The sequence below is a fragment of the Olea europaea genome, chromosome 18 (assembly GCF_002742605.1).
Source record: "Olea europaea var. sylvestris chromosome 18, O_europaea_v1, whole genome shotgun sequence".
In the NCBI taxonomy this organism is placed as follows: Eukaryota; Viridiplantae; Streptophyta; class Magnoliopsida; order Lamiales; family Oleaceae; genus Olea; species Olea europaea.
Window position 1 is genome coordinate 25,948,453 of NC_036254.1, and position 12,757 is coordinate 25,961,209.

Consider the following 12,757-nt stretch of genomic DNA (forward strand, 5'->3'; position numbering starts at 1 on the left):
TTGACTGTTGACCACTGATCGTCGACAATCAATGATCGTAATAGCAAATTTGTTTATTAATATTAAAAGTTATTTAATATATATGTAAACGCACTAAATCATAAAAATTATATACACATGAAAATATAATTCAATACGACCTCCCTAAATACTAAAAAAATACGCTATACAACCTTACTTTGTAATTATAAACTTAGACAACTTCATTCTATGGGATCTAATATTTTGAAAATATTGCAATATTGCCTCATTGTCAATCTTTACAAAAATCTCTTTCTCCATGTAAACCACCAAATTGTCAATCAGCCCTCATTTTGTTTCGCAAGTCACTCTTGATTAGATTTATGGTAGAGAATACCCTTGCAATGCTTGACTAATTTCCAACATCTTTTAAATTAATATATTTTTTTTAACTTATCCTAATTTACTAAATATAAATTCCCAAATCACAAATCAAACTCAGAAATAATAAATTATAACTCATAATTCATACAACGCATATTATTTATCATATATAAATTATAGATTCACAATTCTCATTTCTCTGTCATTTGCCAATTAACATATAAATCATAAATCATAGATTCATAACTTATAAAAATAATAATTAAAAAAGTGAATTGCGTGATTATGTGAACTGTGAACATAGAACAAAACCCCAAAAAAGAGAGAGAGAAGGATAGAGGAACGAACTGAAGGAGAAAGGTGCTCACTACTCACAGGAGGTTCGATTGTCTGAGTTCGAGAGTCTGTCGGCGATGAATCATTGTTGTCTCCCGTTGACAGTGACTGCTTGAGTACTGCTTCCATTCGCAAATCGCACGGTAGGACGTGGAGGAGAGTTTGCATAATTCGATAATTGCCTTCACTTGAATCATTTCCATTTGGTGTTGTTGCATAAATGATGTCATGGATTGGGCCTAGTTTTTCTTTTTTTAATATAAAAAAGCCCACAAGCACAGCCCAAAGGAATCATCAGCCCAAACAAAATGGCAAAACTCATAAATAAATAAATTAATTAAACCCAAACCTGAAACCTAGCCTGCTTCACCATTCCACCGTCCACTTTGCTTCGCCTCTGCAACTATTGCCTAGTGGCTTCTAAAAATTTCAGTAGAACCCAGCTCACACGGTCGTGCTCCCTCGCAGAATACTAGCTCCGCCACTTTTCATAATATAGCATATGACTCATCAGATTTTTTAAGATTAACCAGATCAGTAATAATTCATTATTTTATTATGTAATTTAAATTTCATAACTTAGCCCTTTTTTTATCTCATTATTTCAAAAATACTTTTCTCTCTCTCTTCTTTTTAATCACACATTCTTCAATAAAATAATATTATACATACATGTTATGAAAAGAGAGAAAAGAGAAGAAAATAGGGAGAAGTCAATAGACTTGTGTGTTTTATTAAGAACCAAAGCACTCTATTTATAGGGTAGAATTAGGGATACAACGAAAATAATTTCTAGGGCTGTAGGGGTATAATTGTCATTCACCAATAAACTCTAATGAACTTTCCTTTTTATAACACTTCCCCTTGAATGACACATTATGAAATATCTATCTCATTGAAACATTAATTGGCAAAAACCCAATGGGACAAAAATGCCAACAAAAAGAGTAAAAATAATTTGGAGTAATAAGATACTGCCTCGTTAAAACCTTGTCAAGAAAATCCAGTGAGACAACACTTTATCAAAAGAAAAAGAGTACAGCTACTCCCCCTGATTTCAATTCTTATATTAATTCATCATGGCCTTGTACGTCACTATCTTCAATATTGTGACTTTGGTGAAATGTCTCATGTTGTCTTGTACAATATTCAAATAACACCGTCTTCGTAAGGAATACTTTATCATTCTTTGATAACTGTAGTAACATGATAATTCGAAAAATAGCTCTTGCTGATCTCTTCAAGAGTCTCATACATATAATGTATTATTTTGAGGGTAAATGTCTTGCATGTTATAGATAGTAATTACACGAAGAATATGCCTCATTAAAACCTCATTAGGAAAAATTTTGTGGGAAAAAATCCTAATGAAGGAAAAAAGAGTGCACTATTCTTTTGAATACGCTATAAAAGTTGCATCATTAAAAATCTTGCCAGAAAACCTAATGGGATAAAACCTTGGTCAAGGGAAAAAGAGTACAACGCGTATTTACTCCCCTTCATGATAATATCACTTGAATTATACTTCAAGCATATTCAATCATTCCAGAATAGTATCAAAACAATACAAGATAAATTTTCTATAATCACATTTATTACAAGCACATCAAATTTCATGCATGATCACACAAACAAGCTAAATACATGTGATTACATCCACTGCATGATAACTAATCTATTTATACAAGTGTTCGTGAAATTCATTATGTAAAAAGTCGTACATTTCACATTACGACTTTACTTTTTCTATTTTCGTTTCGCAAAAGTATACACCTCTTGGTGTTTGAACTGTATATCCAGAAACTTCAGGTTTCTTTAGTAAGCTTAATTTTACTAGGGTCGCATCTATTTTATTTGGTCAATCATTATTTTGATCGATATATGATGCAGCACATCATGTGTAAAACTGTTGTCGACAACCTTTTATTCTCTTGTTCGATTTTATTTCTTTCTCCATGATGACATAACTTATTGAGATATCTCAATTTTCAATATATCAGATACCTGAACCTCTTATGGGATTTTATAATCTGTTATGTCTAAATACTCATAAGAGTGTATGCCTCCTCAATAAGACCATCTTTCCTAATTGCTCATTTGGAGATTTTTTATATTAGAATCGAATATCATCACGTTTCAGACGTACCATCAAATACCATATTAACTAATTGTCCTCTGTGACGTTAATTCAAGTTGGAGCATCTGAAGCTGACGTGTAAGATATTATTGATCCATTTGATCAGTAAATGCATCTAAATAAATTATATTTCGAACTTCTTGTTCAAGTGATCTTTTGCGAGGATTTAGATAATAATGCGTTTATACATTATTTTCAACTTTTTAATTCCTTCCCCTAATGCTGAGATAATTTTCAAATTAAATTGACAAATATTTTTACTGCATTATAAAATATCACCATTTGTAATAAGAGTTTATACTACGCATTTATTCTCGGCATTCATTATTTTCCATCTCAGTGCATTGTGGTGGAACAATTTTATACATACTGCATCATCAAATTAATTAGATAGAAAATTTAGGCTCTGACCATAAACCAATTTTAATATGGAAAACTATGATATTGAAAAGATGCTTAATAAAATTCCCTAAACGGAAATGAGAAATATATTTTTCTCAATTAAATTAATTGAAGGTGTTTAACAAACAAGTTTGTTAAATCATTTATCGACATCTCAAAAAGCACTCATTAAAATGTTGAAATTTATACCCACTAGTATTAACAAGACACGATTTCGATTATTTAATCTGAAAATTATGCTCATACTTTAAAATTTGAGCAATAATTTCGCAAACTTCAGATTGCGAATACCATGCAATCATCTAGTATTTGTATCAAATTTATTATATACAAGTAATATTTAGATGATCAACATGATGGGTGACGGGGCCCCATATATCATCCTAATTTTTTTCCAGTTATATCGAAAATTCAATCCCAATTTTAGCTAGTTGCATTTAATGATCAATTGTAAATAATGAGAACAAATGATACATGGAAATTTATTGGATTGAAGAATCTTCTAGTTCTTCATTTTGATTCCGCATCATTGTTGATCCAGTGATGGTCCAACTGGTCATGCCAATCAAATTAAACTTTTAGCTCAATATAAGATATAATCCAATTATTTAATTTCAAAGAATATGATTAAATACTATATAATCATATAATAATTAATGTCCACGTGACATACCTCCAGGGATAAAAACAAATTCAAAATGATATATTCTTTGAAAATGTGCTACTTCGAGAGCACATTTAACTTTAATTATTGCTGCTTCAAGAGCAATACATAAATATTTTCCTGAAAGATTGATATATACCTAATTATGATTATTTACAAGTGATAGGATAATATTCTTCAAGAATATTAACACATTTAAATTAAACATAACATTTTTATAAAATATTAATATACATAAATTTGTGGTTCTTTAGGAACACAATGCCGTATTCTTCAAGAATACTAGTATATATTATTTTTACTTCTTTTGGAACAATATATCAATAATTTCAAGAAAATATTGAAATTATATCGACGTACTCTCCAATAGCATATCGTTCTTTGAGAATATTGAAACACCAAATAGTATGCTCTTATAGAGAGATAAATCAATATTCTTCTCGAATATTAATAAAATAAGAAAATTGTTTTCCTTTTAAAAATTACAGTCAGTATTGAATTATTTGCATTTCTTCAAGAACACAATGAGATATAATTCTTCAAAATGTGTACTACCTCAAGGGCGTGTCGTGTTTTATTATTACTTCTTTAAAAGCAATATATCAATATTCTTCTGAAATATTGAAAGTTATACAAGAATTTATTCTTCAGGAGTAAAAACATAATTTTCTAATTATACTCTTCGGGAGCAACTAAAATATAACTTGAACATTAATAATAATGTGCTGATTCAAGAGCAAAAATATTTTATAGTAGACAAAAATATGAGTATTAAAATCATGTATTATAAGGGTAAGAACGAGATAATTAATCAAACGATAAATAATAGTAATGGACGTTTAGCGATGAACTTAATTTAATATATAGTACTTATACAATCACAAACCACAATAATTAAGTGCCCATTTTGTTTAATATAAACTTCAAATTTCTCACCAAAATTTAACTAGATACCATGACATAATTATGCATACATATACGGGTAAAATTAATATTACCTTCTATCGAATATGAAGATGAACTGCAAACTTACACAGACAGCATTGCCTCAAAACCTCCAAAAATGGTACAAGAAAGAATTGATGATAAATTTGGGTGGTTGAAACTTTGGATATCAATCATTAACCATGAAAGAGAATTGCACACGTGGTGGTCATATATCTTGGGAATGGGAATACGTCTATTAGTAATATCATGCTCTTCTAGAGCAATTAATATTCTTTTAGAATATTTTTATAACGTGGGTTGTGTTTCTTCGAGAATATCAACACTATATTCATTTAAAATAAATATAATTTAAGTTATTCTTCTTCAGAAGCATTGAGTCAATATTCTTTTGGAATATTAAAATTGTAATATCATACTCTTCTGGAGCAATTAATATTCTTTTAGAATATTAACAATGTCGTGTTACTTCAGGACCACCAACAAACTCTTATTTAAAAATATTAACTCTATAGGAGTATGTTATCATTATAAGATATTTATCTATATGAAGATCTGCTCTTCAGGAGCAATAAACATAATATTCTTCTGGAATATTAATAATAATATTGTGTTACTTCAAGAGTAACAGCAAAATATTTGTAATAAACATATTTATGATTAATATTCTTCTGGGAAATTAGAAAAATATTATTCATGTAATGTTGTGCTACTTCAAGAGCAACAACAAGATACTCATCTATGATATCGATCTAAGAAATTTTTCAAATCAGGAAATAAATTGAGTTTTATAAAATCCGCTTTTTGAGAAAGAGTAATATTCTACTAGAATATTACCATCATATGAAATTTAATAACCATGAATTTTGGATTCTTCAGGAATAACAAAATATTCTTCATGACTAATATGTCAATGTTGTGTTATTTCAGAGCAACAATAAATATTTATAATAGATAGATATACAATTAATATTCTTCTGGAATATTAATTATAATATTGTGCTACTTTTGGAAAGACAAGATGATAAATTCTTAATTTGAAGTCCATAGAATAATATCTAAAAATATTTAATTATCATATAGACATTATATGAATTTATATAGAAAAAATAATTACCAAACATACATTAAGAAAAAGAATCTCCGTATATAGAAGTTAACAAAATTGGCTAAATCTTTTACCAACATTCAAAATATACTAAACATGTATATGAATTTCACATATATAGAAATTAAAGATAGAACTAATATGTAACAGATTCAAAAGATATAATTAATATTGAATAATATGTGGAAAAAATAATCGTGTATGAATAAAAAAACGTGAATTAATATGTGTTCAGATTACACATACAAACGTGAATTAGAATTAATATGCATGCCGATGAAAAGTAGAGAAGAATAAGCAACATTGTTATAATGCATATGTATTTTGAAATAGTTCACATCCTATCAAATTAATTTTGTACACGTGATAAATATTCATGCCTATAAAAATTATAACATTCACTAAACTTTAAAAAATTAAGCTATCGTGCTGATAACGTGTTATGAAAAGAGGGAAAAGAGAAGAAAATAGGGAGAAATCAATAGACTTGTGTGTTTTATTAAGAACCAAAACCTTCTATTTATAGGGTAGAATTAGGGATACAACGATAATAATTTCTAGGGCTGTAAGGGTATAATTGTCATTCACCAATAAATCCTAATAAACTTTCCTTTTTACAACAAAACCTAAAATTTTTCCTTATTTTTAACCACATATTCTCCATTTCAAAATGCATTCTTTACCAAATAATGAGGCTCAAACAAGCTCTAAATTAGTGATAATGAAAATAAGAGGGGCTAAGCAAAATGTGCATTTTTGTTGACATGCATCCATTAGGTCAACGTCTTTTTTTCTAGTCAATTAACGCTCCTTAATTGGACGAAAACAGTTCAGAGGTCCCGATACTGCATGTTTATTTAAAATTTTTGGAACATAGATACTAGACTTCAAAGATTTGGGACCTCACTACACATTTTTAAAAGGTTAAAGAACTCTGTTGCAAATTTTCCTAAAATTAAAACTGCAAAAGTTGGCGCGATGAAGCATTGCAACTTGGAGCCTTCATGTCTAAAGTTCGGAAATCAGTTGCGACGCTCATAACATTTCGATTCATTTCAATTAAAGTAGGCAGATTAATGCAAACTGATTGGTCGGTTTAGTACAAAATCAGTTCGATCCATGCAAATCGATCCAATTAAGTACTTGAACTACCCGTAACATTGGATGCAAATTTCGGGTTGACCAAATCGATCCTGATTGGGTTTCAAAGTAGTGGAAATCATCCATTTTGAGACGTTACTGTGTTGTGCTCAAATTTTCAGAGCATTGATTGTCACTGAGAACTTGAACTCAATAGCTTGGCTTTACTATTACCTTGGATCATTTCATTTATTAAATTTTTAGATAAAATTATTCTACATTATACTCATCCAAAATAAAAATATGAATTGTATAAAAAGACGAGTGGATTCTCCTTTCTTTAGATTCCAAATCGAGAATATTATGTACAATCCAAAATATTTTTCCTTTCGTCTTCTAAAATATCCGTTGCTATGGGTGATCTCGTTCAGCAAAAGAAATAATAGCTAAGAGTACATCCGAAGTACTAAATCAAACGGTAAAAACAAGTTTTTAAGCTCCAACTAGTGCTAGTTTTGTCAATTTCCCAGACTTTGTTCAATCAAGTTCGTTAAATGGACTCAGCTGACGCCTGTCGTTCGTCAGTGTAGTGCCCATGGACGAGTTGGTGCAAATAATTCGATACTGGGCCTAATAAAGAATGGGCCTCTTATTTTAAACAAATAAGCATTTTATACTTTTACATATAATATTATTTTACATGTAGCATTGTTGTTAAAATTAAGGCCATGCCATAGGGGACTTGACCTAAGTCCAACCTCGTATTATTTAACACGGTCGACAGTATAAATGACTTTTTATTGAATGAAAAATTAATGAACACTATCTACCTAATTCACCATAGTACTATTTACCTATTAATATTCATTACAATTTTATACTAAATTCTTTATACGGTAACTGTTTGCCAAATGTAACCTTATAGCATTGTCAAAAATGGATACCAGATGCATTGTAAAAAGGACATATTACTAGTGATTTACCTCTAAATATTAAATCCCGAGCAATTTATTGCACTTCCTCCATCTTATAAAAATAGTCCTATTTCTTTTTCCATGCAGATTAAGAGAATTTAGTTATTATAGTTGAAATGATAAATTTTAATATCATTTTTCTAATATACCCCTACATTAATACAATCAATATTTAAGGTAATTAAATTATATTCGTGATAACAAAACACATTAAATAGGGATATATTAGGAAACCAATATATTAGCCACACTCTCAAATAAGAAATACGGCTATAATTTGAGACAGACGAAAAAAGAAAATGGAACTATATTTATGAGATGGAGAGAGAGTGGAACAAAATTTAATATCTTCTTTGGACAGAGATATGAATGAGAATTTTTCTTTGCCATTACCTAGAAGTTAATTTTGGTATAGCTCTCCCTCTTGTAATTTGCTCTATCAAATTGACTTGCTTACCCTCACAAACAAGTCTTTTTTCTTAGTTACCTTCATTTTCTAAGTTAATTTTGCTCTATTAAACTGTGCTACTTCCACTCACAGACGAAAGTCTTTTTTCATAATTACCTTCATTTTTTAATTAATTTTGATATACCCCTCCCTTTCGTAACTTTTTATTAAAATCGTGTCACTCCTCAAAAAGAAAATCTCTTTTAACTAAACGCAGAACTTATTCAAATGATTTAGTCTTGACTCCACTATCTTGCATTGGACTCCCATTTTTACGCGATTTATTACAAATATTAAGCAGGCTGAAGTCGGTCCGTTTCTTATATGTGGGAACTCATGCATACATCTTGCGCGGTTTGAGCCATTCAAGCAATAAATCCCGCATTCTATGATCCTTCCTTCCACTGTCTTTTTGCCACATTCTCTCTCTCTCACATTCTTGTCAAACAATAAAATATTGTTTCACACACGCACACGATCAAAGTACAAAAGCAACATTCTATTCTCAAAAAGGAGGGATTTTCTTTTTCTTCTATTTGTTGTACACCACCCACTGCAATTCTTCATCATCAAGGCTGTCTCATCCGCGTAGTGCCCTTTTAGAGAGAGAAAAAGTACTGAGGAAAATAGGTCTCTCTTGTTTTGCCTTCTTATTTTGACTTGGAGTTTGAGAAATCTCCTCTCAGATCTATTATGGGTTCTTTTTTTATTGAAATTCATGATCTTATTTGTTGAAAGATTGTCGTTTCTTTAAGATTTCTTGTCGTGTTATTAATTATTCCAGTAAGCGATCTATATGGTGTTCTTGTTGTCAGAAAGATTTGTTAAGCTTCAGTTTGAGTTTTTCTATGAATGGATCACTCCGTACCTTGTTTTTCAGAGATATCTTCTACCAATATTCTGTACTGACATTGGTACTATAAATTTAATTTATCTTGTTCCTAAATCGTTGCAGATGCAGGCTCAAAAATCCCAGTTTCCTTAATTTTTTATTCCTCGATTTGACTTAAAACATTGGAATTTCCACCCAGTCCATTACACAGCCAGTTCATTCATAATCCATTCCCTAATCCCCAAATTTCAGTTCTCAGTTTCATATATAGTGAATTTCTTTGAATTAAATTTGATTACTTGGTCGTTCTTTTTGTGGAAATGGGTTGTACATCGTCAAAGGAAAAAGTGTGCCGGAATTGCCGGAGGTCTTATTCTCCGGTGAGGCGGAGCGACTCAATGCACGTGCACCACCTGCCTCAAGATACAGGGGATAGCTACCACTTGGTGTCTCTTACTTCCTCAACGTTAGGTTCTTTGAAGCTTGATGATCCAATGATTCAGAATCGAAGTTACATAGAAAAAACTCCGATTGAAAATAAAGAAATCGATAAACAAAACGCGGTGAAAGAGGAGTTTGCAATGGGGATCATTGAGGCCAAGACTTGGTCTAAGATGATCAATGAGAAAATCCCAAAAATTGTTCCCAAAACGCCCATTAGGACTCCTCCGGGCGAGCCAGAATTGATCAATGCTTGGGAGTTAATGGAGGGTCTTGATGACATTAGTCCTCTTAGGCCCTCCCATCATCTTCGTAGCTTTTCCTTTCGTGTATCCCGGAATCCTAATCTGTCTGATCTTGACGAGCAACCAACGCCAAGAGTGAACGAAACTGGCGAGGCGCCGCCTAAGCCTTTGTGGCTCAAATTGGCTGATACTGATTTGAGTTCGAATGATACATCTATTGTTTCTGAATTTGATCCTGAAGTGATTGCTTCTTTCAGAAAGGCACTGGAAGAGGATCTCCCACCGGCCAATCCAATTCATCTCAAGCAAATGGATAGTGAAAAGATTGCGCCGCGCGGTACAGACAAGTTGATAGTGTACTTCACAAGTCTAAGAGGGGTGAGGAAGACATACGAGGATTGTTGCCATGTTAGAGTGATCCTAAAAGGATTAGGTGTTAAGGTTGATGAGAGGGATGTATCGATGCATTCGGGGTTCAAGGAGGAGTTGAAGGACTTATTGGGAGACGGGTTCAATGCCGGAGGCTTACCGAGAGTTTTCTTGGGAAGAAAATACATAGGCGGAGCTGAGGAAATACGCCGGTTGAATGAAGACGGAAAGCTTGAGAAAATGGTTGAAAGATGCCAATTGATGGACGATGGTGTCAGAGGTGGAGGATATGGTGGTAGAGTTTGTGACGTGTGTGGGGATATTAGATTTGTGCCATGTGAAACATGTTATGGGAGTTGTAAAATTTATTACAAGGATGAATATGACGATAACGAATACAATGGAAGTGAGAACGAATACGGCTTTCATCGGTGCCAGGATTGTAATGAAAATGGACTTGTACGATGTTCGATATGTTGTGATTAAGTTTTAAATAAGCAAAGTAAGAAACTGTCTTTCTTGATTTTCGATTTTATTTTCGTGAGTTGTTTCTTGTATAGCATGAGAGTTTTTTATTTTATTAATGCGGTACTTTTAAATAGGTTCATGTTTGTTTTAGAAATTGCGAAATCTAACTCAGTGTTGTCAAAACGGTTGAAGAATGTACGCGTTTTTTCTCTCTTCTTTAATCTGGAATGTGAGTCAATATAAATTGTAAAAAATGATATTTAGAAAAGCAAGGAATAGGGTCCACAGGTCACAGTCCATTGGCAGGCCAAAGTGGAAAGCATGAAAATCTGGTTAGTTGACCAATGACTACGTGAATACACAGTTGTCTATATTTTTGACAAAATTGCTAAATGGACAAGGCTAGGGACAGCCCTGTGACAGGTCAGCCCCAGATCTGATCTGATCAGATCTGGGGTTGAGGTTGTGCCAGCCCCGTAATAGACAGGCCCCACCACTGTAGCATCTCTCCATTTTTTATGTGACATTCTAGTAGTAGGTCGGCTCAATCATTCTCGTGAACCTTTCGGGGCCGACTTGCTCTCTTTTTCAAATTTCATATACTTTGTAAATCCCCCCGACAACTCAATTATTTAATGTTAACTGCAACCCATATCTAAGTGATTAAAGGTTATTTAATTATTATTATTTTTACCTAATTATTAGGTGAGAAAAAAGAATCGCGATCAGCACAATTTATGCCAAACCAAGTACAGAAGCAATATGTGCTTATAGCTCAAAAGCATCTTAGTTAAATTGTTCAGCGGTTGGACCAACTGAATCAATACTACTTGAAGATTTTATTGTTTCAACTAAACAATTCCTCGAAAGGGATCTCAAATTTTTGAAAGAGTAATGTTACTCATCGTGAGTAGAAATCATCACCGATCTAGGTGATAATGAATCTTCTGAGTCATTGTTCATTGGAGTTGCATGTCTTACTCGATCTAATCAATAGCATTCTAGCCGTGTCTACACCCCTACCCTTTTTATGACTGAACGATCATTTCGAAGTTTTAGCTAGTGATTAGGATTGTTTACTTCTTGATGTTGAAGCTTATTACCCGATATATCACTGGTCGATCTTAAGTCTTGTTATTTTAAAGATAATAATAATAACATTATTCTTCTTAAAATTATACAGAAATTTGTATCAATGGTATCCAATTCTTGAAACTATCATTCAATTAGCCACTAAGAAACACAATAATAATCCAAAAATGTGGGGATATGCAATTTACTTTTCCACTAAATCTTGAAAGATAAATGCCGTATAGTTGATAAATCATAACAATATGGGTCTTAAATCCAGAAAAAAGGAGGACAAGATAAACTACATAAGGTGATCTAATCAATCAACTTCCATGGGATTATCCATTGCTCACAAACGGATGCCAACAATAACCAGCAAAACAATAAGTAATACATAAACAAACAACTTTTTGCAATCAGATTTCATGTGCCCCTCACCTGGCTAGCATATTTTGTGAGCTCGACGAAGGATGATAATAACATTAAATGAGTTTGGAATGACACACAATTTAGGTTCGATTTTTAAAATAGAACCAATGATGTCCAAATATTGTATGTTATTAATATTTAGTAATTGTACTTACCATGTAACAAATGGAAGTAATTAAGTTCAGCGATCTTTTTTTTTTTTCTCCATAGATAAACGATTGAATTCTGTGTCTTTTCGATGGGATGAAGATAAGGAACTGACGTATGCCAAGATCATTTAAAGATTGGATTGCACAAAAACCCATGGGCCATGGTGCGGAGATCTCAACATATAAATACACTGTTTCACACATTGGGTTCTTGATCTGTTAATTAATAAAAAAAAAAAAAAAGCCCAAAATTAGTGGGCTATTTTTTTAAAACTTCGATTGCACTTTGTTTAGAGCAAATTAGGTCATGTATC

The 12,757-nt window shown here is 31.9% G+C and overlaps 1 protein-coding gene across 1 annotated transcript; it reads left to right on the plus strand.

Annotated features, from left to right (window-relative positions):
* The first annotated feature begins 8,773 nt into the window (after nt 1–8,773).
* On the plus strand, nt 8,774–11,017 carry LOC111367967 (uncharacterized protein At3g28850-like). Its single transcript, XM_022989118.1, has one exon. It carries the CDS (start codon nt 9,592–9,594, stop codon nt 10,810–10,812), a length of 1,221 nt encoding a protein of 406 aa, XP_022844886.1. The 5' UTR covers nt 8,774–9,591; the 3' UTR covers nt 10,813–11,017.
* Nucleotides 11,018–12,757: the final 1,740 nt, after the last annotated feature.